We start from the raw sequence: 27,061 nt of genomic DNA on the forward strand, positions 1-27,061 counted from the left end.
AAGAGCTCTGACAGTCCCCGTCGTACAGTAACCGGACAGCGCCCGGGCCTCCACCCCGCTCCTCCACGGACAGTGCTGGATCTGCCCGCATGCGTGCGGCGTCCCCTTCTCTCTTCCCACCCTCCCCGCCAGTCTCTTGTCCTCTCCACCTCGTGTGCACGACTGTGGTCTGTTACCATCTCTTCTGACTTCACTGAGCTGGACTCCTAAGCTGCAGCCGCCCCTCCTTGTTGCTGAAGGCCCTTTCCTGTTGGCCACTGCAGTATCATAATCTCCTACTCTTGGCCTTGGAATGAGAAAGGGTCTCAGCTGGGAGTGAACGCGTCCTCACACAGGATGTCCCGTGATGTCTGGGGACAGTTCTGGGTCTCAGCTGAGTGGGGGAGATGTTCTGCTGATATCAAGCGGGGCAGCCTAGGGTGCTGCTAAATGCCCCACTTAGAATACAGTCTCTTCCTCAATCAAACAAGGAAACCCAAAATGTAACAGTGCTGAGCTTACACCACCCTGGGAAAAGGGTGTCAGATTTGGGGGGTTCATTCTTTAGATCAGGTGCCTTGCAAACTATGGTCAGTGGGTCAGATCCAGCCGGTTCTTTGGGAATAAAGTTTCAGCGGAACACAGCCCTGTCTATCGGTTTGTGTATCACTGATGGCTGCTCCTGCACTACGACGCAGGGCTGAGCAATTCAGACTGGGCAAAGCTGAGCATATTTACTCTCTGGATCATCTGCAGGACTACTATGTCCAGATTCCATTTTCACTTCCAAGCTCACAAAGGAAAAATGAAAGGAAGAAGGAAGAAGGGAGGAGAGGGGGGAAGAAATCAAAACCCTGGTTTCTAAGGCCTAAGTCAACAAGGTTGCTGAGTTATAAGAAGCATTCCTGCCTGATGTTAAAACCACATAAAACATGGGCTGGGGATTTAGCTCAGTGGTTCTGCTGCCTGCCTCACAAGGGCAAGGTCCTGAGTTCAGTCCCCAGTACCAAAACCAAAACCAAACCACATAAAACATCTGATTTTTATAAGATATTAACTGGACTTCTCGTAGAAAAAGAACTCAAGCAGCACAAAACCAAGAAAAATATTGAACACATACCCCTGGAAAGACAGCCAGAAAGTGTGAAATAAAGTTCGAGTCTCTCTTACCAAAGTGCCGGGGGTGAAGTGCCTCAGAGTTTGGAATGCTTGCATATATACATATATGTGTGTGTGTGTGTGTGTGTGTGTGTGTGTGTGTGTGTGTGTGTGTGACATCTTGAGGCTGGCACCCAAGTCTAAACATGAAATTCATTTGAGTCTTACGATTTTACATGATAAGGTAATTTTTTGTTGTTATTTTTACTTATTTTATTTTTTTGTACCGGGAACTGAACCCAGGACCTTGCACTTGCCAGGCTGACGCATTGCCACTGAGCTAAACCCCTGGCCCATGATAAGGTAATTTTATATGATAATTTTGGATAATTTTGTGCACGAGACAAAGTTTCATGGAATGGAATTTTCCACTTGTGGCATCCTGCTGAGGCTCACAGAGTTTCGAATTTTGGAGCCTTTCAGGTTTCAGGGTTTCAAAGGCTCAACCTATATGCGTTTGTGTAAAAGCATCCTCTGTCTCCATCTTGTGGAATAAACTTGTAGCCCGTGCGAACTGAAGGAGAGGCGCTGGCTGCCTGCAGCTCTCACACTTCAGCTCCAGGGCAACAGGTGGGAGTAAAGCAGCCGGGGATCAGCCTGGCACTCCCTCCCTCCCTGGTTCCCCAACACAGGGCAATGTCAGGATGCCACCCTGTCCAGGCTCTGAGCTCTTGCAAGGCACAGAGGAGACTGATCCTAATTTCCCCATTGCTGCGTTTCCCGGAGGGGAGGAAGCACTGGGCCCGAGGCACCCAGTGGCCGCCTCTGAACTGTGTTAGGGTTGCTCAGAGGCCCCCACAGTGTCCGTGAGGCCATGGAGGCACAGTCCTCGACACCTCCCGGGGGTGTCTTCTCCCTAGGGGCGTCTCTCCAGGTAATTTTGAACATTTGAGGGACAGAGGTTATGGGGAAAGGGTCCTGTGTGACCACAGAGCGCCCTCTAGTCAGGCCGACTCAGAGAAGGGAGAGAACTGTGCATCTCACCACCGGTATTTCCTTCCTAAAGTGGGTAGACAAAGCAGAGAGGACAGGACAGTGGTCAGGAACCCAGCCTCTGCAGCAGGACAGCTTGGTTAGAAACTGCTCTCTGCTGGCAGTGTGCCCGGGGCAAAGCGTTTTACCTAAATTTAAATCTTTTTTTCTTTTTTTTTTCTTCAGTACTTAGAAACTGGGAATTGAACCCAGACCTCCAAACTGATCTACATGCCCAGCCGTTTTCTTGTTTTTATTTGAGATAGGGTTTCGTGAAGTTGCACAGGCTGAGCCTGAAGTTGTAATCCTCCTGCCTCAGCCTCTCAGAGAGCCGAGACTGCAGATGTGCACCACCACACCTGGCTCCTAAATCTTCCTTGTAAACCAAGGGTTTAGGGACCGTGAACTCATCACAATGAGCTCCTGTGTGAGGACTAAATGAGCTCCCGCCCGCAGGGTAGGTAACAGAGTAAATGCTCAGTTATGTGAGCTGCTGTAATTAACACCGCCTTTAGTTACTGTTAAACCTTATACCTGAAAGGGCAGGGACACAAACAGGTTTAGCCTCACACGTGACTCTAATTAGTTGCTCATGATAAAAAGCATCTGTGGTTCTGTCTTAACGGGACAGTGGAGCACGGTGACTGATCAATGAGTAGTATGGCCAGGGCGCCGGGCGCGGGCACCTCTAGGGCACTTCCGGTCAGGACGCAGAGAGACACTAGTGCCCTCAGTCCGAGTCGGGAGAGCCCCTTCCAGAGCCCAAGGTCGGCGGAAGGGGAGCCCGGGAGCCCCGTTCTTCCTCTAGCTGGAGAAACCTGGGCTGTCCCTGCCCAGCGCCACAGAGGACCTGGTGACCTGGGATCTGTCCCTGGCCCGGCCACCTACTTGCCACACTCCTTGCAGGGGAAGATGGTGGTGGGGTCTGTCTCGCCACTGGTGGTGCTGTGAGAGGGCGAACTCTTCACCGAGCAGTACCCGCTCTGGGCGCCGCCTGGCTTCTGCTTCGCGGAGGGGACAGCTCCCCGGGCCTTGGTCACCTGGTTGGTGCCACCATGGATGCGGGCATGGCCATTCAGTGCCTGTCGGGAGCTGAACACCTGGGGAAGAAAGGGAGTGACATGACATCTACAGTCCTGAAAAGGAAATTAGGGGTGTTAGTTACTCAATAGTGAAACAGGGACACACACAACAGTGTAAAATGGGCACAGAGTTTTACCGAAGCAAACTCGGGCAGGTACCATAGAAGCTCAAGGGCAAATACACAACCTCCCGTCTTGCCATTTTGTTTGTTTTATGAGATGGGGTCTCACTATGTAGCTTAGGCTGGCCTTGAACTCACAGGGACCCTCCTGCCTCAGCCTCCAGAGTGCTAGGGTCAGAGGCCTGCACCACCACGTCCGGCTTCATTTTGCCATCTTGAAGCCAGGAGACAAGGCGTCTAGATCCTGCATTATCATAACTAATGGGGAGGCTGTTAGCTATTTTCCTTCTGCAAAATAAGAAGGGGCTGAATTAGCTTTCAAAATTTTTATCAGTACATGTTTGTGATATAATAATTGCATTCATCTTGGGGAACTGGTACATACACATTTTGAGTCCTAACCATTTTTACTTTCCCTTCTCTCTGCCTTCCTGTCTCCCCTCATTCCCAAATCCCCTTCCCATCTCCAGTCTACCTCCCTGCTTTCTACCATCTCTCATTTGACTCTTTAAATAACTCATATTTTAGGTTTCTTTCTTTCTTTCTTTTTTTGGCACCGGGGATCGAACTTAGGTCCTTGCACTTGCAAGGCAGGCAGTGGAACCAATGAGCTAAATCCCTGGCCCTAGGTTTCTTTTTTTTGTTGTTTTTTTTTTGGTCAAACTCAGGACCTTGCGCTTGTGAGGCAGGCACTGTGTCACTGAGCTAAATCCCCGGCCCTATTTTAGGCTTCTCATATAAGAGAAACCATGTGATAGTTAACCCTCCATGTCTGGTATAGTTCATTGTAGCATTATGGTCAAGGTGCATCCAGTTTCCTACAGTGACTCGAGTTTATCCTTCTTTGTGGCAGAGTAGTGCTCCATTGCGTGTAAACACCACCTTTGCTTTATCTATTCATCTACTGATGGACATGTAGGCGCTTCCAAGATTTAGCTATTATGAGTTATTCTGTTATTAACATGGCTACGTGTGGGTCACTGCATCAAACTTTGTTTAAAGATGAAAACTAACTCCTTCCCTCCCTCCTCTCTGTCTCTTTATTAACACATTTGGTCTTACTCCAACCTCAAGTTACAAGCAGAGGTTCGCTGGCTGAAGTGGAGGCAGCAGCCCAGGGTTCAACCTGTTAGCTCAGCTCTGCCTCCCTCCAGGAAGCCCAGCACACCAAAGAAGAGAGCTCAGAAGCCAACAACGATGCGCTCTGATACAGGCTGTGTGTTACCTACAGACTCGAGCACAGCCCACTGTTTTACCCTTCCCTTCCTTTCTTCTTTGCAGCACTGGGTTTAGAACCAACAGCTTCCCGTGTCTAGGCAAGTGCTCACCACTGAACTACACCCCCGGCCCAGGAGTCCCCTGTTGAGGTGGCATTTGGGATCCCCACATTTGAGGACCAGGTGCTAAAAGGGAAGGACCTGGGCAGTGTTTCAAAGACTGCCACACAGCAGCGTCTCCAGCCTTAGCGCTGAGTTCTGGGGAGAATCAGGGCCAGGCCATTCTCTGCAGTGGGGACTGACCTGTCGCTGCAGGGTGCCTAGTGGCGTCTCTGGGGTCTCCTTACCAGGTGCCACCTCTGCTGCCCTAACAACAATGTCTCCAGACACTGCCAACTGTTCTTGGGGGAACAAGCACCCCAGTTCAGAACCACTGCCCTCCATACCCCTGAATCCTGAGCCTCTGGCTCCTTATCAGCCAGGGGCTGTCCCACAAGCTGCCCGGCTGGAAGGGTTGCTCTGCGCTCCGTTCATGAACCCTGTTTCTTGTCTTACAGAGAAAAAAACTTATCCCTCACTAATTTAGCAACTATTGCCTCCAATGTTAGGCAAGGAATACAACTAGCACGATTTAAAAAATGATCTTTCTGAGCATTTCTGATTGGAGAAAGTACAAGGTGACTTTCTGCTCAGCAAAAAGTTGTAGTGTATGCTACAGTTGTAAATTGGAGAAGCATCCGGTTTCTGAACAAATTCACCAAGAAATGTTGTCATTTATAGTCATATCTTGGTCACCCCGAAGTGCTCTATGCAAAATGGCAACGACAGAGCGAGGGGCCAGGCCACTAAACATCTGGGATGGAAACGAATGGCGGCTCCTTATGTTCTCTTCAGAGCTAACACAAAAGGCACACATCCTTTTATCCCCTAACTTTTCACTTTTTCCTTCAATGTAAATAAAGTGAACTTCTGCTTCAGGAGGTGAGTATTTATTTATCCATTTTTTTCAATATTGGGTCGAACACAGGGCTTTGAGATAGAGCTACAACCCAGCTTTGAAAAATTTTTGTCAAGTCTTGCTAAGTTGCCCAGGTTGGGCTCAAGTTTGTGATCTTCTAGCCTCAGCCTCCCAGAGTGTTGGGATGACAGGTGTGCACCACCACACCTGGCTAGGATATGAGTATTTTAAGGACAGTTGGTGTCTTCATCTATGCGACAGACTCAATAAGCAGCATCCAACACACTCTATCTTATACAAGCAAAGACAAGAGAGGCACTTGAGGACTGGCTCCTTTCCTGTGAAAGGAGCGGCACCCCACCTGGGAGTGCTACAGCACTTGTCTACACAGGTGTGTCGGCTTTAAGACACCAGTTCATACTAGTAGGGGACAGGGGCTACTGAGAGCCCACAGGAGACCGCTTTTGAACATTCTCTTTAAAATGTACAGGCAGTGCAGCCTCCGGAAGGCTCCCTCCGGTGCTGACAGACTCCCCTTCAGAAATGATCAGTTTGCTGGGTGCATGTTTTCACCCCCATAGAGTACAAAGACAAACTTCAGCTATCCTTTGCAGTAACCTTCTCAAATTTCTAATCAGTGACAACCGAATCAGTCACACTTTAGGCAAAACTTGCCAGGCAGGTGGAACTTCAGGCAGTGGGGGCCAGTACACCCATGGGGTGCGACCTTGGGGGATGCCCAGCCCAGGGTGTGCACTGCAGAACCATCAGTGCTGCAAGCACACCCTTTCAAAAATGTGTCACCTCTTACAGCTAGCTCTCATTTGTCCCCAGCCCCGGAAGACACACCCACTTACAGCGCCACAGTTGGGCATCTCACAGATGAAGGCGCCAGAGGGCTGGCCAGGGGCCTGCAGGGACAGTCCCTCGGTGGGAGCCAGGACAGGCACTGGTGGAGGCTCTGGGGACTTCTGTACTTCACTCTCCTCTTCTTTTGTGGATTTTCTGTCTTCTTCCGGGTCCTCCTCTTCCTCCTCTAAATCTTCTTCTTCTTCACTTGTCTAATGTTAATAAAAGCAAGAATGGGGAAATCCCCAAAGAGCATTTTTAGTGGCGACAGAACTCTTAGGCTAGTACAGGGGCTAGGACTGGGGCTGTGTCACTTTCTTTCTGCCTAAGAGCAACTGACAGTTGGCTGGGCTCAAAAGGTTGGTCTCTGATGCTTAGAATTTTGAAGTAAAAGAAGGCCTCCTGCCATACTTTGGGTCCCCTCATCTCTTGTATAAAAAAACGCTTAGGCAAAGAGGGGAGAGGTTTTGTTTTGTTTTTGTACTGGGGATTTATTTTTTATTTTGAGACAGGGTCAATCGCTTCTTGGCCTTTTGGCTAAGATCAAGGGTATTTTGAGACAGGGTCTCATTAAGTCACTAAGTTGCCCAGGCTGGGCTGGAACTTGGGATCTTCCTGCTGCCTCAGCCTCTCCAAAGAGTGCTGGGATTGCAGGCTTATGCCATTAAGCCCGGCCAGAGGAGAGATTTTTGTAGGTAGATTCTCTGCCTCGTTCAAGACCATTAGACCTTATAAATGACCAAACCTCAGCCAGACCGCTGGTCCCAGCAGTGTGTGTGTGTGGGGGGCGGGTACTGGGGAGCCCTCCCCAGAAAGAAACCAGAGACACACAATGGTTTGGCTTTCAGGACTTTTATTTTTCCTTTAAAGACAAGGTATTGCTATGTAGTCCAGGCTGGTCTTGAACTCACTAGGTAGCCCAGGCTGTCTTTGAACTTAGGCCTCAACATCTCAAGCGATGGGCAGGGATGTGCCACCACGCCCAGCTGGTTTAGAGGCTGACAACATGCTCCCAGGGGTAATGCCTGATGTGCCCCATGGCATTAAATTCCTACTCTGCTTTTGTCAGAAGTATCAGAAAAAGAAGGAAAAAAGAAGGGGAGATTCCCTTTAACTTAAAGGGAGATTTCCCTTAAACTTATGAGGTGCATTTTCTTTTGTTTCTGACCATGGGTTTGGAGAAAGCAGTCTAAGTCAGTGTTTCTATCTGCTCATATTCCCCTCCCAGAGGCATTTAAAAAAAAGGGTACAAAACTCATTATCCTCTCAGCTCCTACATCGTGTCTCCCATGACACAAAGGGGACCGCAAGGAGCATAGAAGCAGAGGCTTCCCCCAGCCCCTTGAGGCCAATGCGGTGCGGGAGCGGGGCCTGATGCCGGAGGCTTCACCCTACCTCTTCTTTTTTTGGTCCTGAGGATCAAACTCAGGACCTCGCACTTACCAGGCAGGCACTGGGCCGCTGAGCTAAATCCCCGGCCCACAGAACCCCTCCTTAGGTGCTGAATGAGGGCCGCTGCCTCCCACAGCCCCAGGAAAGGCTGAGGATGAGGAAAGGGATTCTACAGCACATTCTCCTCAGTGCAGCTTGTATTTTATGTTTACAAAATACTTTCACATTGATTGCGTCACCAAACAGGCGTAACCAACCCTCTCATTTTACAGAGGAGCAAACACAAGGGGCATCCACTGCCTCTGCCCCGAGAGGCCACTCGTCTCTGCCAGGCCCTCTGCACGCCCACTCACGGAGCAAGTGTGCGCCAGTTTTGTTTCCCCTGAGCGAACAACTGGGGAGACACTCGTCTCTGCCAGGCCCTCTGTGCACGCCCACTCACGGAGCAAGTGTGCGCCAGTTTTGTTTCCCCTGAGCGAACAACTGGGGAGTCAAATGATTCCTAGCACCCAGAAGTACAATTTCCAAGAAGAACAAAGATTTCTGAGGGCAGTGGTGCTCTGGGATCCTCCCCCATTTGGGTTTGGGGTGTATGGGTGAGAAAGACAATGCCAGTGGGGCACCCGGCACCCTGCACCGCTCTGGTGTGTCCGTCTGTAATATCACACACCCGCGGGCTCACGGCGATGTATGATTAGCAAGGCGGATTTAAGAAATGGATCCAGTTTCCAGTGGGTTAATTAGGATTAATTAGTAATGATTATATTTGCTGGAACAGTTCAGTGAATACTGATGGAGACCTAATCGTTTTACAGAGTGGTGTGTGATGTACGCTGCAGACTTCTCACCACACCGCTCTGCAGTGGCTTCGCCCCTGGCACCCCTTCAGCAACTTTCAGACCAAGAGGTTTAGGAAAAACCATATTATGTCAAACTCCAAGGGTTTTTCCTACTTCTTTAAAAAACTGGGACCTTGCAGTCTCAAATAGTCAATACACCATGGTCTACAGTTTTGTACCGAGAGTGAACCACCCAATTAAATTTTAATGACAATTGTCTTTGTTTCATGGTACTTGTTCTACTTTTCTCACAGTGCCATTCTTTGGCTTAAAAACTTAGAAGAAGCATTTCACACACCCATGAAATTGTAGATTAAATCACTCTGCACTGTGGTTATGTATGTCTCGGGAATTTAGATGGGTTTTGTTTCAACTGGCAATCTATACACGTTCACAAAATGATTTATCATCAAGCCATATGGCTCACAAAATGACTAAGAGATATAAAGATAGGAGGACAAAAATCCTAACATGTAGAACTTTGTATCAACAAGTTGGCCATTTTATGATGCACTGCAACATGAAACATTTAGTAATATTCTAAAATTGGTGCAAAGTGGGTAAATATAGGGCAGGGAGGAGGCTGTGTATTTAACAGAGTGCCCAAACCTCGTGCGTCCACACAGACTTTTGTGAGGGGGATGACATTTTTATTTCTCAGGCACGCAAATGTAATCCACACTATGAGAAACTAGGAAGTTAGAATGATTCACAACCCAAACCTGCTCAAAGATAAAATGGAGTGTTACAGTCACTACTGATAGCAATGACAACACTGTACTGGATAAACGGTATGAATCAGGCAACACACATACACACACCACGCACACACACACACACACACACACACACACACACATGCCACACACACCCCTAGTTCTCACAGCAACCCTGTACAAATGAGAAAACTGGACAGAGAAAGAGTTTTCTCAAGTCACATAGCTGGTAAAGAAGCTGACCCTAGATTCAAAGCCTGCCTGGTCTGATTCCAAAACAGCCTTCTACACTCCTTGGTCCTGTCCCAAAAGTGCTGGGATAACAGGGGTGGACCCTCACACCTGCTTTCACTTGCCTCTTAATATAGCCTTGAGCACACACGATCAGCAGCGCTCTCCCAGCTTTCTGGGCAGGTTCAGAGGACACAGAGCAGGACCCTGCCCTGGGACTGTGCCTTCTGCACCTTCCCAGATGTCCCAACGTTCATCTTCACTGGGCAAACAGAGTTCAGCAGCCTGACAGTGTGCACACAGTGCCCAAGGGGAAGCAGGAGCTCCGGGCTGGCCTTCATCAATCAAGACTTCCTTGTTTCTTGTGGGCTGAGTCATCTCTGCACATAAGTGACAAGGGTGTGGATGCTCCTGACGCCACCCAATGCTGGCTCCTGGAGAGGGAGCTCAGAAGGTGTGGCCCTTGGCCATCATCTTCACCTTCCCTGCTTGGGACCTGTGCACTGGTCTGGGCCTTTCTGAAACCCGCCAAGATGGTGCCTCTGTCCATGTGACAGCTCTCCCTGGGGGCTTCCTGTTCTGCCTCCCCTGCTCATTCCATCTTCCCACAGAGTTCAGAGATGGCACGTTCCCATGAACAGACGGACTCCCAGCTCAGAAAAACGTTCACCCGCCCACTCAGGAGCAGACAATGCCAGGCACTGTCCTAGGCACTTGGTGCCACCCTTGCCTGAGAGGTACCAAATGACCTTACACCGTATCCTCTCCAATCTCCTGTTGCAAACATGGCATGGAGAGGGCCCAGCGCATTCAGAATTGGGAGGGATTTTCCCATCATTGAAGTCAACCTACCCACCATACAGTTCAACAAACCCAGGAGTTTGGCAGCAGGGCTCCAAGGCCAGATTCTCTACGCCTCCTCCTCCACTGACCGATCTACTCACCTGCCCAGCAATACTCTGTGAGCCTGGGGCAAGCCTTGTCCCCTCTCTGGGCCCAGCCTGCTGCCTGTGAAATGGTGGAACTGGTGAGTGTCCCCAAGGCTGTCTTAAAAGACTTCTGGGTTCACATACTGCTCTCTCTCTTTGTTCCCCATTGAGTTTATTGGTACTTTTGAGGTATACAAAACAGTTACATTCATTACTGGGATCTTGTACCTTTATTTTTTCCCCAATCCCCTGCCCTCGCCTCCCCCTCCCCCCTCCTTATTTTCAAAGACTGTTTCCATTTTTTTTCCTTTTCTCATATATTTTCCCCTTCCTTCCTTTCCTCTACCCTGCCCACTTCCTCTACTCCTTTAGACCTTTTCTTTCTATTTCACACGGCTCGTAAACGCTCTTGGGCTCAAGGTAAAGTTGCCACTTGTATGTGTCACACGGTCCTAACTAGAATATATCCTCTGGGTGGTAGGGGGCGAGAAGGCGGAGGCCACTTAACATCCTTGCTGTTTATATCCATTACAAATTGCTGTTTACATTGTGGGAACTCAAGTGCTTTTAGCTGACTGAACCGAGGGGGCCATGCTGTTCTTTTAAACTTTAGGCCACCCATGAGCAAAAGCTATTCTGATATAAGTTGTCAATATTTAAACCAAACAAAAGCCTTGGTCACAGACCATCTTGAATACAGAATATGGCTATCTTTGATTTAAAAAATGGCAATGCCATTGTACTCCACAACTTTCTATTCTAATATTCAGGCTCAAATATAAATATATATTTGTGTGTATTTCAAAGCTACGATTAATGCTTAGCTAAGAGCTGAGGTTGGGCACTAAAGAGTTCATGTGTTCTTATACTTCTCTAAGAGAATTTGTGTTTTTGGTCGCTCATAACGGGAGGGAATCAGGCTCAGACAGCATACTCCCCAGCCGTGTGACTGTGGCCAGCTTACTTTCTTAGGCTCTCTCTCAGTTTCCTATTTCAGGGAATTGGTATTAAATAAATTATATTGGATTAGATAAGTCAATGTTGATAAACTGCCTAGACAATGCCTGGCACCTAGAAAGTACTACCTAAGAATCTGCGAAAGAAAATAACATATATGCACTAACATCACCAAGGCACAAGGCGAATGAAACTATAAATGCAAATATTCGTGAATGCAAACGCCGCTGTAGGTGGTGACACAGGCTAGAGCCTAGTGATTTGCTGTGAGGCATGATGTTTACAAGAACACCCAGAACGTTTCTCACCAACTGTGACAAGATTTCCCCTGTTCCCCTGACTACAGACACAGTAGAGAGACAGTTTATAAGGAATCACGAGTGGCGATAATTTCCAAAGCCACGCACACGGGACTATTGGAGACTATTTCCATCTTGGGGCTTTAGTGCAAGTGACTCGGGGTCAGCTACCAGAGGAAGTCAGGGCAGGGGCTGCCTGGGGATGCAGGCAGCGAGTGGGGTCATCTGCACGCTGCTCACCACGTCCTCAGTGACTGAGTGCCGCTCCTTCAAGCTTCAGAAACCCTAGGATGCCTCCGTCTTTCTAAGCAATGTTATGGTCACCAGAATCAGTGATGTGGAAGGATCAAGAAGGAACATTCCCCAGGGACGTAGCTCAGTGGCATCACACCTGCCTGGCAAATGCAAGGTCCTGAGTGTGATCCCTGGTACCGAAAGACAACAACACAGATGGACTGTTCCAGAGGTCAGGTCACCTGCTTAAAAATCAAACAAGCGGAGCCTGGGACCATCCGGACTGCACCATCCTGGCTCCAGCTGCCGGCCTTCACGAGTGTCACTAAACCTGTGCTGCAGGTCTAACCTGAGGATGCCTTCCCTCTACCTGCGCCAGGAAGTCAAATCCCGAGTCCTGTAAGGAGCAAGACCTCGGTCCCCCTGCGCCGTACACTGCTGATCTGGCTATCTCTGTGCCAAAGGCAAACCAAACATCAGCCAATCACTAACCAGCATGAGCAAGGACTCGGAGGCGTCACTCACCATGCAGTCTTCAATGATTTCTGCCAGGCGTGTCCGGTGTTTCCGCCCTAACCGCATTATCTTCTTCCACGTGTAGTAGTACTCCACGCACTGAGCCACTGTCTTGGACTTCACCTGCAGGATGGGTGCTCAGGATTAGCTCCAGCAGTGGGCAGAGAGCAAGCTTTTTGGAATATTTAATTTTGCAATGGGGATAATTAATAGGTTTCCTTGTGATCCTTGTAAATGAACTCTCTGTTCAATAAAACACAGGGATACAATGAACAGCCTCCCTCCCTCTCACTGCTGTTGTTCAAACTCCACCTATTAATCTTTTGGGTATCATTCCTGAATTTCTTTCTCCTTGTAGTACGAGGGTCTCTGCATGGAACTACATCCCTAGCTCTTTCTTTGGAGATAGGGTCTTGCTAAGTTGCTAAACTGCCCAGGTTGGACTTGAACTTGCAATCATCCTGCCTCAGCTTCCCAACGGCCGGATTATAGGTGTGCACTACTACGCCCAGCTGCAGAATTTCTGTAGGCAGGTATCAGCATGCAAAAGTCCCTATTTCTCACATCACCTTCCTTCACAAGCCATAGCAAATTCACAATAGTTTTGCAACTTTTTTTTTTCAACATAAGAGCTGGAGTTTTGTTTGTGATCAATGCACAGAGAGCTTACTCAGTTTTTAATCCCATAAAGCAGCTGCCTCTTTATTTGTTGTGTTTGAGTGTGCTTAGTTCTTTGATGTGACCTTCAGATTCTATTCATGAGCAATGTTCCTTAGTAATAGGATAGGAATATAAAGCAAAAATTATGGTGACAGGGCTTAGTTTTTGCAGGAAATGAGCTTTGCCTTGTTCTTCCCCAAAGAGGCAAAGGTATCACTTACTCAGAAGTATTTCAGACTCGGGGTGTGTCTGGATCTTGTGTATCTATATGGATTTTACTGGCTCAGCATCTCTAATCTGAAAAGCTCCAAAATCATTGGAGCATTTGGCTTTTAGCTTTTTGGGTTAGGGATGTACATTCCTTTGTTTATTTCCTGTATCTCTCTGCTCGGCAGAGGTTTCTAGAGGCAGATTAAAGGCTGGCTCCACCCCCGGGGATGGGAATGTGGCCATTCCCATGTGAGAAAGGACCTGCCAGAAGTCGTGCCCTCCACAGCACCTGCCTGATGCCTGAAATTTCTACACTAGAATTAGCCAGGGAGTGAGGACGCGGGCCCAGAGTGCCCTTGCTTAATATCAGCTTTGCCTGGATCATGAGTTCACCATGGCTGCCAGGTGTGGGGCCTTCCAGGAACAAGGCGGGGACCAGGCCGCTGGCTGTGGTTTGCCCTCCAGAAGTCCACAAGCCTGTCACTGGGGCGATGACACTAGAAAGTGTGGTGCCTTCATAAGCCGGGGCTCAGTGAGGGATCTTCAGGAAACGGAGGGCCTTGCCCTGGGAGCGACTGAGGTGACTCCCTAAGGCACAGGTTGTTATATAAGAGTGAGCCAGGCCCCTGAAGAGCTCTGTCTCAGGGTGCAACCTCTCATTCCTGCACATGCTCCTGCCACACCATCTGCCACTGGGCCCTTACCAGAGGCTGCACCAAGAGCTGCCTGATCTTGGACTTTCAGCCCCCAACTATGAGCTGAAGAAACTGTTTTTCTTTATGAAGTCACCCAGCTTTGGATACTATATTATAGCAACAAAAAGCTAAGAGACCAGGTTGATTCTGGGGGGAAGGTGACTCAAGAAAGGTCAGTGTTGGGCTGGGGATTTAGCTCAGTGGTTCTGCCGCCTGCCTTGTAAGCGCAAGGGCCCAAGTTCGATCCCCGGCACCCCCGCCCCCAGCAAAAAAAAAAAAAAAAAAAAAAAAAAAAACGGTCAGCGTTGCTGGATGTGGTGGCCACAGAGGCTTGGAAAGGCAAGAGCAGAGGCAGGGCGGGAGGTAGACGCAAGTTGGAGACAAAGTCCACTGATTTCTGATGCTCATCTGGGCTAGGCCTTGGGTTAGCAGCAGGAGACATATAATCCTTGGACACCACTGGGGACCAACCAGTCGCCTTGGGAGCTGTCACTGACTGTTCTTTGTGTACTTGCACATCCCCCATCATCCTTCATAACCAGTGTGGCGATCATTCGTCACCTTGGTGAGAGTCTCCACATTTTAACTTTGTAGCCCACACCTCCTGTCAGCCAAATGAAGCCTATTAAGCTTACTATTTGTTGTATAAAGTATGATTTCATCTACAAAACACCATACACATACGGTATTATTAATATTTTCACTGTCATCGTGATTAGGGGACTAATTCCAGAAACTTCGCTACAGGATGGGGGGGGGGGTCATGTGTCCTTCCCTCCACAATTTCCCAGAAAAATTCTGTCAAAAACACGATAGATCTGTCAAATATACAGGATATAAGTTATGTAAATTAACTAGAAGCCCTAGTGCTAGATTCTAAAGCTCCAGTTATTCTAACAGAATTATGAATTATACATTATTAAGCCAAAGACCCCCAATATTATAGCATTCAAATAATCTATGTCTTTTTCTCCCTCCCTTGCTTCCCCCTACACCCTGAAGCTGGAGCCACCAACTATGACCCTTCACCAATGAGGGTGAAGACAGTCTTTTGGTAAGGCTGTTAAAGCAAGTACTGAAAGTTTTTTAGTATCTCTGTGTATACAAGTTTTCAAATTTAACTTCAAGCAAGCAATAGGGGAAATCATGCTTACCATCTTTTGCACAAAAATAAAGTCTTTGTTGTAAGTGGCCAGTGCTTTATTAAACAGTTTTCTTTCTAGGGAGGTCCACTTGTCTGAACCTGCAACAAAACACAAACTCTGTAAGAACAGCTCACGTTTCTTCCTGGTTTGTTTAGGTAAAGCTACAAAAACACAACTGTCAAAGCCAGGCGTGGTGGCGCACACCGGTAATCCTCACACTCGGGAGGCTGAGGCAGGAGGATTGCTGTGAGTTCCAGACCAGCCTGGGCTACATAGTGAGTTCCAGGTCAGTCTCAACTACATAGTGAGACCCTGTCTTAAAAATCCAAAAAAACAAAACAAAACAACACAACTGTCGAGCAAGTGATGAAGGGAATTCTGGAGCAAGAAACTAGCAGGTGCCAAGAAGCAAGAGTGAGATGATACCTTTCACTCACTCTTTCATTCAACACAAGTTCAGCAGGTGTCTACTTCAAGCAGGAGCTCACCAGGAAAAAGAACTAACACCTGTCACACTGAAAATGATTTACAGTTATTAATCATTAAGTTCCACTAACAACCTCGTAAGATTGCTATTTTTAGTATCCCATTTTACAGACAATGAATGGAGGTCTTCCAAGAATGAAGTCCAGTATGGCTCAATTATAGGGTTGGTGAGACTTGATATTCATATTTTTCCTCCATAAGAGGAAGCAGGACATGCAGGGGACAAACCAAACGGCAGGGCTTGCATGGAACAAGACACATCCGCACCCACGGGGCATCTATAACTGGGATATGATCTGAATGGGTCCCTTAGCACTCATGTTTCAGAAGTGCAGTCCTGAGTGCGGCAATGTTGAGAGGTGAAAGAACCTTTAAGAGGCAGGGCCTAGTCAGGGATCTCCTGCCCCTCTGTCACTCTTTGGCTTCCTGTCTCCTCTGTGATCTCTCCCTTTCATATTCACTCCCACCAAGATGCCACCTGCCATCTTGTGATGCAGCCAGGGGTTCCTGCAGAGGCCAGCTCACTCGATGGGGCATCATGTTGGGCTTTTAGCCTCCAAAACTGTGAGCTATATAAACCTTTCTTTCTAAAGCCCCAAGACTCAGGCATTTCATTGTGCAATACAAAACTAGTATGAGGCTCCTATTCCAGCGGGTGGTAGGCAAGGTTCAGCTACTGTGGGCTCAGAAATCTCAGCCCCACCCTTTAGCTTGCTAAACTCTGCACTTCTGATTCCTTGGATGGCACATGGCCAGGCCTTTGACATTCATCCACTTCTGAGATTGAGGCCCCCGATGCACAGCATCCTCTCTCCTCTCCACGGTAGGTCCAAAGTTTCCATTTAGCCACAGTCAGGTGATGGGGCAGAAGTACAGGGAACCTAAATGCCTCTGGCCTTGGAAGACTCAGCCAAACATCAGTAAATCAGGTGAAATCTTTCCAGGCAGGGAGAGGCCTCCCGAAGCTGTGGGCAGACATCCCAGCATCCCTGAGGGAATAGTTCAGTGATTAAAAACTTAGATTTCTGAAATAAATAGCTTTCCTATATGTCTTTTTTGTTTGTTTGGTTTTTTGGTACCAGGGATCGAACTCAGATCCTTGTGCTGTTGAAGCAGGTGCAGGAAACACTGAGCAATATAATATGGCTTCCACAGGGGACTGGTTAAAGCCTCTAAAATTCCAGTGTAAATTATTAAATGTTTTTGGTTGTGGAGGGGTGAGAGGCTGGGAGTTTGGACCCTTGGTTAGAGCTCAGATGGGACATTAGGAGACACTGTGATGAAAACACTCAACTAGATCATTGAGAATTCTTTCCAACCTTAGCCAGACTGTGAAGTCTCCTGCATCGTGCAGCTCTAAGACCCTGCAATATCAATAGGGTCACCTGCCTTGCTCAGGCCAACACCTCATCTCTATGGTGAATATGCTCTCTTCCAACCATGCTAGGCTTGACAGCTGATTGCTGGCCCAAAGAGCAGCTTGGTCAGGCTCCCAGATCTGCCAGATTCAGGCAGGCACGTCCCTTTATAGTTTCCACGTGGCTTGCCAGCCATAACCCCACAGAAAGTGAATTAATTTGCTAGCCTAGCTGTACAGGAGATCTCACGGGGAGGGAGACTTGTGGCAGTTTGGGGTTGCTGCTCTGTAATGGGATCTTCTACATCCCAGGGTGTGTTCTCTGCGCAACTGCTGAGGGGTGGGCTGTGTGCTCCCCCTCTGCTCTGTGCCAGCCCCCTCCTCTGAGGCTACAGGGTCCGGGGCAGCAAGCTCGGCCCTGGAGAGGAACAGACAGCTCTCCACGTAGTCCTGCAATGTGTGCTTTAGTGTAAATGACAACACTCTGTCCAACATGTGTGTGTCCAACACACAGTCAATGGACTGAAGGGCAGAGGCCAGGTGAGACACCAGAGCCTTTCCCTGTCACCCTGGAGCTGGCCTCCTGTCTCAGGACTGCCCATAGGGCCTGAAACTGAATTCCCAAGCTGAAGCCTAGTACAGATCAGTGACATCTGAATGTGCCCTTCACAAACAGTACCACTGTACTACGACTTAAAGAAAGGATGATGTCAGGGAACCTTAGGCTGTGAATGTGGTTCTCCCATTTACTCCTTCTGTGACTGCCCTTTCCTCATCTGAGACATGGGATGGTGGCTGTCACCCTGCAGGGGCTCAATCGATGCTCTGGATCTTTGCTGGCCACTTGGAGAGCAGATTCCAAATCAGTCCAGGGCCCTGGACCACACTCTGCCCTTCTGGTGTGTGAGCCCAGTGGCTCCCGTGGTGCTGGCTGGTTCCTGTGCCTGCTCCCCGTGTTTCAATCCCACAGCCAGCAACTCCTGCTGCCTGGAATCCAGCGCCAAGGAAAGGCTCAGGCAACTCTTTCCCGGAGTCTGTCGGACAAGGAACTCACTTCTCTCCTTCTCAGACAAGCTTCTGTGCCAGCTCTGGGGATTCTGTATCTTGGACAAAGTCCAAGATAAAATGCAAAACCGACGCAGGGGGCTGCCACAAATCCTCCCCTCTCTTTCTGCGCTCCCTCTGCCCTTCCTTTCTGGGTAGGATTCCTGCTGCCCACTCAGCAGGCACGCGGGGCCGGTGGACTGACACCCCCAGCCTCATTTGTTCCACCTGGGATTCCTGGCTATTGGGCTATTATCAGCAGGGGCCCCTAACAAGCCGATTAAGGCTAATGACAAAGAGCCTAATTAACTGGATGAAACTGGTGCTGGAACAGTATCCAGAGGAAAAATGCTCTGCATTTCGGTTGCTGGGAAACAGGCTCTGGACTGTGGCTAATTTTGGGGCAATCTACAGTGAACCCAAGCAATTAAAAAGAGACATGGAGGGGGAAAAGAAAGTTTGGGCACAGTATCTTTGAGAAGGCCTTTCTGTGTTCTTTTCAGGATTAAAAAAAACTTTTATTAATGTTATTGTTGTATTTACCCCAGACAGGTTCATTACAGAAAAAGGAGGACTGTTTCTGTACCAGAGCTTCACTTCCACAAAGGGTTTTCCAGAGTGGGTGAAGGCTGAGTCATTCTTTTGGAGATGTGGGATGAAATAGGTCGCTACCAAAGTTACCTCTGGGGCAAAAAAAGGTGGGGGGAAGGCCTCAGTCTGAATTCATATTTTGAACTTGTCTGCTACACTTTTTATTTTATTTATATATTTATTTTAAAAACAAGAGCTGTGTCAGGCAAGGCAAGAGAATAAGAGAGCAGTGTCTAGCTAAAGACATAGGCCAAGAGTGCCTGGAAAGTGAAATCCCAGCTGTGTTTCTTGCAAAGTACTCTCCTGAGTGTGTGACTGTCCCCTCACCACAGCAGGCCAGCTTCCAAGACAGAGTGGGTGCTTCCTCTGGGCTTCCCTCAGCTTCAGGACCCACTGAGAGCCTCAGCTGCGGTGGGAGCTGACAACAGTTTCTGTTGAACCCTTGCCAAGAAGCCAGGGCCAAATCTAACGCACCTCACTCTGTGCCCACCCACAGAATGACCAGTTCAGTGGAGAAGCCGAAGATGTCAAAAGCCACCCACTCACAAGGAGGCGCATCCCCACCCTGACCACACTTGCCCTACCCTTCCGCAGCCAATGCAGGTGCGGGCTGGGAACCACCGCAGGCAACTGCCAGCCACACGGGAGGAGGGTGCTGAGACCATGAAGCCCGGGCCGAACCGAATGCAGGGAGCCGAGGAGACAGCGCCCTCCTCTGAGGATATTGTACAGGGTTCATGGGGCCTGGGCACGCAGGCTTCAGATTTAGAAGCTGCTCATCCATTGGTCCTTCACCCCTCTAGCAGGTCTCTTCTGGGTCCCAGCCCTGGTCACTTTCCTCTTCCTATGGAACTGCCCAGGGTGCAGTGGGAAGAGAAGGGAGTGAGTAAAGGAAGGAAGTGGAAGACACATCACAGAGAGGCTGGAACGGAGCGGACGGTCCCACTGGAGCTCCTCATGAACCTTGGCACAGAGACCAAGGCAAGCTGGAGCCATGACAGGTGGGATTCACTAACACCCAGGATCCTAATAAGTGGGCAGTAGCTGGTGGCCTGGACAAGTGCCGGGGTGGCCTCTGCTGCCTCCCCTGTGCCTTAGAAGGCTAGCTGCTAAGAGCATGGAGTTGGGTCAGACTGTTCTCTGAAGCCTTGTCTGTTACTGACTCCCGGAGAAAGCAAAGTGAATGGAACATACAAGTGAGCATTCTTTTCCTGGAGGTGCTAACTCTTCACACCTCAGCTCCACCTCTGATCCCCCAGGGCTGGAACGATTCCAGAAAGCAAGAATCTTTCCTGGTCTGTCTAGGAGGAAGGGGACAGGGGATGTGTAAGGGCTTAGGTAGGAACCTGAAGTCAAAAAGACCAATTTATTAAGAGTTTAGGACTCTCCGGTTCCAAAGTCCTTGGTAATATATTGATATTTTTGTTTTGTTTTGCTCAGAGTTGTATGGGGGCTTCTAGTCCCTAGCTCTCTAGTTCTTTTCATGTCATAATACACATAAAAATAACTGTACTTGTTTGGCACAAGGGAAGAACTAAGGGAAACTGTCCCAGACGAAGGTGTTCACAGCTGGATGCGACCAACCCCAAGGTCCCGGCCACCAGCCACCCCATCTCCTAGCCAATGGTGAGAAAAGCTCCTCTTAGCTAGCCGACTGTCCCACTTACTATGCAGAGAAGCTTGAGACAGAGAACAGGAGGGTCAGGTTTAATGGGCAGCAGATGATGCTGGGAATTAGAGGACGCAACTGTTTCCATGGCAGATTAGAGAGAGTTCCCACATCTTCCTACCCACTCTTGGGACAGACCCAAGCCAGAAATGACAGAGAGGATACATTACAAAATTGGCTCCTTTAGGCCACTGGTCCAGTGATTTCTTATTCCACTGTCCATTCTGTGCTTGCTTAGTTCTAGTTACCAAGAGCGTCCACAGATGGACAGCCCCAGGTGTGGAATGCTTAGAGGGTCTTCAGGCCTTTCTACCTGGTGGTGACAGTCAGGAAAGCTGCCTTGAGTGAGAGAAGCATGCTGAATGGCGCAAGTGGTAAACTCTCCAGGGTCTATAAAGAGGCCACTTTTAGCCACATCTAGTTGTCTAGACAAGGAGCAAATCCAGCACCTACCTAGGGAGGGTCTGCCCAAGGCACCAAAGAAACCCCCAAATGATTAAAGTCAAGAGGCACTGGAGGATTCAGCCCCTCTGAAGCAGAGAACCCAGCAGGATTATGCAGGCCTCAGAGCGGGCGAGCTCGCCAGAGTTAATGGAAATGAAACAGTGACTTTAGCTTCATTTGTGCCCTCTCAGGCTTCCCAACCTGTTTCCTTCTCGCTTCGTGCTTCTCACTCCACTCAAATCTCAAAGGCGCCTGTCACTTCCCTCTTCCTTTCAGTGCTGTCATAATCCCCACACTTGCCAGACCCTCGTGCACGGAGCTTTCTCCCACTCTCAGAGTTTAATAACTGCCTTCCTAGACCTCAAGCTGCAGGCAGAGGATACTGTCTGTGTCTATCAGAGCCACTGTTGCATGTTAGTCCTTAACACAGTCCCTTGTCCACACAGTAGGCCTAGGGGTGTGACTCAGTGGTAAAGCGTTGGCCTTGTACACACAGTAACAACTGAATAGATGAATAACAATGCAATGTGCCAGGCAATAGGCTCCATATACTACCTATCATCCTCATAAAATCCCTGCGAGGCGTGGGACACAAGCCTTATTGCACAGTGAAAAAAAAAAAAAAAAAAGCAAGGCTGCAGAAGGCCAAGAGGTGTAGTCAAGATCCAAATCCACCTCTACTGATGCCAAAGAGATGGGAGCTATTCATTGTTGTCACTCCGTGTTGTACCTACCCGCTGTGGCTCTTTTCTCCAATGTACGGATCTTACTGCCACTTACACAGGCAACATCCACTATCACCCAGGCCTCAGCATACAATGAGGCCAGGAGGTCACCAGACAAACGCCCAACAGTGGTGGGACAAACGGACAGGAAGGCACCCACCAGCTATACCCCTGAAGGCCTTGGTCACAAGTGATGATTAGGACAGAACCGGTGTTTTCTGTTACTGAGAAGGAGTGCAGCCAGACATGCAAGCAGCTTAGTCTCAAGAAGTAACATGGTGTAAGGACTCCTGGCAACCTACCGGCATAGTGGTAATTTGCTAAAGGATGACATTGTAACCTGACTGGCTTCTCCAGCAGCAGCACTTCCAGAGTCGCCTGTAGAAAGAAAGGTAAGTGTCACTAAGAGGTCTGTGTGCCCTAGGGAGGTCATCTATCCAAAGGGGAAAACCTGGGGGTTCAGGCATGGGAAAGAGGGCCGGACAGGGACCACCATAATTTAGGCTTCCTTTCTGTTCAGCACTAACAGATCTCACTGTTCTTCCCAGTCCATGCCTGAAGCAGAAAACACAGTGGTGACTGAGACCTGACTCCTTGCAATGGTTAGTCCTGACTGTCCACTTGACTGGATGGAGAAATGCCTAAGAAAGTAGGAGAGCACACTTCTCTAGCTGTGTCTGTGAGGGCGTTCCCAGAGATGACTGGCAAGCAGGACAGCAAATGCATGGCAGGACCTGCCCTGAAATGGATGGCACCATCTGATAGGGTGGGGGTACAGGTAGAATAAAAGTTGGAGGAGGAGAAAGCCCATGACACGGGCTCTTTGGCTCGTCCTCTCTCTACTTCCAGTTGCCATGCAGCGAGCACCCTTCTGCCATGATCCTCTGCCTCATCACAGGCTCAGAAACACTGCAGTCAGCTGACCAGGGCCTAGAACCTCGGAAACTCTGAGTCAAAAATAAATCTTTTCTCCTCTAGGTTCATGCAGCTATTTGGTCCCAGTGATGAAAAGCTAACATACTCCTGCCCTGATGAGGGCCCACCAGCCACAGATAGGTGGGGCCTCCTGTGAGTACAGGCTGAGTCTGTGGGGAAGGAATCCAGGAATGAGTGGGTGATTTGTAACTGTTTTACAGAAAAACTACGTCTCATTACAAATGAACATAAACAGCTGTGTTAGTAATAACTCCACCGCGTCTTGCCCTTCCACAGAGCCTCGCTAACTTAACCCTTTCAAATGTGCCTCCTTCAGCCACCTTGGATTTTTTAAAAAGGCTGTGCATAGAGTTGAGCAGTGGATTATTTAGAGGTAGAGCAAGGCCAAGAATCTAACCTCACTACTTCAAGTGTGGTCCACAGTCCTATGCTGCCAGTACCTCCTGGGAGCCAATTAGACATGCAGATTCTTGGCCCCTCCTACACCTGCTGAATCAGAAGAAGCATTTTAACAGATCCCCTAGCGGACTTGCGTGCACGTTAAAAGTCTGAGAAGTGCTACTCTGCAACACTGATCTCCAAGGGTTAAGAGAAGTTCCACAACGTTCTAGATGACACTTGAAGGTTATTGGGGGGATTGCTTATTTCCACAAAATCTAAAAGCAGGAGGCTGGATCTAGTAACAGGAAGAGCCATGCATTTATACAAAGGGGGAAACTGAGGTTAGTGATGGAGTGATCTGGCTAGAAGTCCAGGCTGAGCGGGCAAATGGTCAGCTGTGGTTCTGGGAAGGGGGTACCATGGCTTTTGGTTTGGGGACATGTGCAGAGCTATGTTAAAAATAAAAGAATGGAGCAAGTTGGCGTACAGTAAACACTTCATCTGAGTTAGAAAAGAAGAGAGGTCTGTCAACATCCAACTCTGGCTGATTCCCATGGTTGGGTGGACCATGAGCAGTGGGCCAGGCTGCTTCAGGCCAACTCCCGTTTCGGGAAAACCTCCCACCTCCATCACCGGAGACTCAGTTTTCTGATGTGAAATACAAAATAGAAGAAAAAGAACTAATTTCCTAGGACAGATGTACCCACAATTATAACTGAGGAGTAGATGCGTAAAGAGAAGTCCAACGGGAGATGCTTTTCTACAGGCCAAGTCTTGACCTACGCCTCAAAATGAGGAACAAACACGGTGCGTGCTGACCAGCCATGGACTTTAAGAATTGGCTGCACGGTGCACGGGGTGGTACAGATACTTTGGGAAGCAAGCTGCAGGATGCTGGTGTGAAGAGTATGGACCCACCGTGAAACCACCTTTTCATGGCTCCTTACCATCACGTCACCTCTGGCCTCGAAGAGAGAGTGCAAAGCAAACTCAGAATTGGTTCCTCCACCGGGCAATGCACTTGAACAGCACAAATTTAGAAGATTCTCCACTGTTGGGAACAAGGAGAAGCCACTGCATCAGAGAGAGAGCTCTATGTAATGGAAAACACCACCAGAGCGGAGGCAGTGGCCCCAGGGAGAGAAGCCAGCCTTAGCCACCTGCCCCACTCCCCATGCGCCAATACCTTGTTGCTGGAGGTCTTGGTTTTCCAGCTCTGGTAAGGGTTTCCATACTAGTGTGGCCTTGTGTGTGTCCTGGGCCAGGGCAGAGACATCTTGGAGTTCCGGGATCTCTGCTTGAAATCTCAAGCCAATGTTGATGCGTCTATAATGACAAAAAGAAAATACATAAATAAAATAAAAACAAAACCACATGGTCTTCAATTTGATTGCCCAGGCCAAGGGCAACTGTCAGGAACGTGCAAAAAGAGGAAAGTAGTTCCTTCTGCAAGAGGAACATGGGGGCATTTCCTCACATGTGACCTTAAGATTCCAGGCACACGTTTTTCACTGAGATAAGCAACAGCTCTAAGACTGGGAGGAGAGTTGTGGGGAGCAGCTTGCCTGGGACCTTACATTCCCTGTATCTGGCGTGGACAGGTGGCTAATTCCCAAAGAACAGCTGTGCGGAGCATGGCCCATGCATGGTACCACGTAATCAGGGAGAAAAACCCCAAATATAGAGTGTTAATTTTTTAGCCTTTCACATACATTATCTCATCTGAGTGCCACAAAGATCTGTGATGTAAAGGTGGTAGCAAATTATTTCCATTTAATAAGAGTCAACCAAAGTTCAGAGCTCAATATAGATAAAAATATAAGATGGCTCCAGAACTCAGGTCTTCTGATTCCCATCCCCTTTTTACCAGACAGAGTCTTGCTATGTAGTTCAGACTGGCCTCTAACTTGTGGTGATGCTCCTGCCTCAGCCTACCAAGGACTGAGATTACAGGTGTACACCATCATGCCCTAAATGGTTTTCTGATTCCTGAATCAGTACACTCAGCACTATGCCACCTAGCCTCTTTGTCTTTCCACATGTAAAGAACGACTCTGCCCTTCCATAACATGACAGTGTCTCCTTATCTGCAGTTCTGCTGTCTATGGCTTCAGTTATCTATGGTCAAATGAAGTCCAAAACTGTTAAATGAAAAGCTCCAGAAATAGACAATCATACATTTTAAATTGATGCCCATCTGTTATCACTTGGTGGCTCTCAAATAAAACTATGGGGGCACTGAGAGCTTGTACACAGGGTTTTGGCACTACTGGAGGTCCTAGGATTCCACTGAAAGTCTTGGAACACATCCCTTATAGAAAAGGGGGGATACTGTACCTACCACTACTCACATACGATTCAAGGAAGACTGGCCAAGAATCTGACAGAGCAGATGGGGAAAACAAGGGCTTTCAGAGGTGTCTCGCTGACGGTAGCGCTCCCCACCTTTCTTTCTGATTTTGTGGAGACAGAGTGTTGGTGTATAGTCCAGGCTGGCTTTGAACTCCCTATGTAGCCCAGGCTGGTCTTGAATTTGGGAAGATCCTCTTGCCTCAGCCTCCCAAGTGCTGGGATTATAGGCGTGTGCCACCATACCCAGTGAGGAGCCCCTTACAATTGGGCAACCCAAGACAGACACTTCATTGCCACCAGGGATGTGAAATCACATGGCCCACTCAGGCTGGCTTGTGGAACAAGAGAAGGAGATGCTAGGTTCTCTGCATCCAGGGCTTTTACTATGGATTGAGAATTTAGCCAAGACCTTGAAATATAAGACATTAGAGGGAAACAAAAATATTCAAGAGACATGGTGACCCTACAATTTCTGTAACTTCTCTCTCTGCAGCCACTGACTATATAGGAGCTGTCTTTCTCAAAGCTCCAATACCATCCTGAGCTGAGGCTTCTGTCCTAAAGAATAAATGGCTTTTCCTTACGGTTCAACGTCCACAGTCTGCTCTCCAGGCCCTGGGGTGACTGTCATGTTGTTGCCATCAATGCTGTCTGAAACACAAAAACCAGAGATCACTGGCCAACAGGGAAGGGGTGCTGAAGAAACTAAAGCAAAAGGGTAGTGGGCTATTAGTCTCCTCTCCTCCCCAATCCATCTTGGTGCCCAAGAGAGGGACACAGCCTGGTGCTAAACGGCTTAAACCACCCATTTCTCACACAGGGTGAGGAAAAGCCAGTTGCCTCACGTTGGCCTGCCACGCTGTATGGTTTCTATGAAGAAAAAAAATCCTGGATACAGGTCCTCATGATATTTATTTTTTATTTACTTTAAAATGGTGTCAGCCAGGTGTGGTGGTGCACATCTGTAATCTAGCACTTGGGAGGCTGAGGCAGGAGGACCGCACAAGCTTGAAGCCAGCCTGAGCTACACAGTGAGCTCAAGGCCAGCCTGACCTGCAGAATAAGATCCTATCTCAAATCAAACTAAAACAAAAAAGATGATGTTTTATTTGGCTGTTGTTTTTGGTACTGGGGATTGAACTCAGTACCTTGCACTTGTGAGGAAGGTGGCAGAACAACTAAGCCAAATCTCTGGCCCAAAAAAGATGTTTTGCTAAGTTGCTTAGGCTGGCCTTGAACTTGAAATCCTCCTGCCTTAACTTCCCAAGCATGTGCTCATGCTTGAATTTTTACAATTTTTATTTTATTTTTGGCAGTGATAGGAGCTGAACCCAGGGCCCTTACACTGAGCTCCATCCCTAGCTCTTTTATTTTTATTATTTTAAGGAAAAATTGGAGATAGGGTCTGAGTAAGCTGCTCATACTTGAGATCCTCCTGCCTGGGCCTCCTGAGAGCTGGAAGTAGAAGACTCCAGCACCCCCAGGCCCAAGTTTCATGTTGCATTTTTAGGAAGCACGCTAAAACGTCAAGGCCTGAATGTAGCCCCTAACCCAGTATGTGGATCTACTAAATGCATTGCTTTCTTTCTTTTGAATCAGGGGTCAAATTCAGGACCTTTTACTTGCAAGGCAGGCGCAGCGACACTGAGCTAAATCCCTGACCTTCTAAATGCATTTTTGGGAAAGTTGTCCACACATCTTAGATAGCAAGAGCAGGCTCCACCCTGACCCTGGGATCCCTTACGGTTGAGAACCAGGTCTAAGTGTTTCTGCCAACGATCTGCACCCGCTACCCCTCGACTCCCCACGACAGCCAGCCTGCTGGCCCGGTTGCTGGGAGCCCATCCCGGACATCCTGGCCACTCACTGAGGCGGCAGAGCAGCACGCGCGGCGTGGGCGTGATCGGGGTGCGCGG

The 27,061-nt window shown here is 48.6% G+C and overlaps 1 protein-coding gene across 1 annotated transcript in view; it reads right to left on the reverse strand.

The window, feature by feature from the left end:
* Nucleotides 1-27,061, reverse strand: part of Trerf1 (transcriptional regulating factor 1) — a 177,019-nt gene that overhangs the window by 2,792 nt on the left and 147,166 nt on the right. Inside the window, exons 9-17 of the mRNA XM_033766636.1 lie at nt 27,013-27,060; nt 25,730-25,796; nt 23,980-24,119; nt 23,741-23,844; nt 21,779-21,854; nt 15,170-15,258; nt 12,460-12,573; nt 6,346-6,549; nt 2,998-3,209 (exon numbers count right to left, since the gene is read on the reverse strand). Of these exons, the coding sequence (XP_033622527.1) occupies nt 2,998-3,209; nt 6,346-6,549; nt 12,460-12,573; nt 15,170-15,258; nt 21,779-21,854; nt 23,741-23,844; nt 23,980-24,119; nt 25,730-25,796; nt 27,013-27,060 (1,054 nt within the window). The remainder of the gene's footprint in view (nt 1-2,997; nt 3,210-6,345; nt 6,550-12,459; nt 12,574-15,169; nt 15,259-21,778; nt 21,855-23,740; nt 23,845-23,979; nt 24,120-25,729; nt 25,797-27,012; nt 27,061) is intronic.

Source organism: Fukomys damarensis, unplaced genomic scaffold (genome assembly GCF_012274545.1).
Source record: "Fukomys damarensis isolate Sample0158 unplaced genomic scaffold, DMR_v1.0_HiC HiC_scaffold_20, whole genome shotgun sequence".
NCBI classification, from domain to species: domain Eukaryota; kingdom Metazoa; phylum Chordata; class Mammalia; order Rodentia; family Bathyergidae; genus Fukomys; species Fukomys damarensis.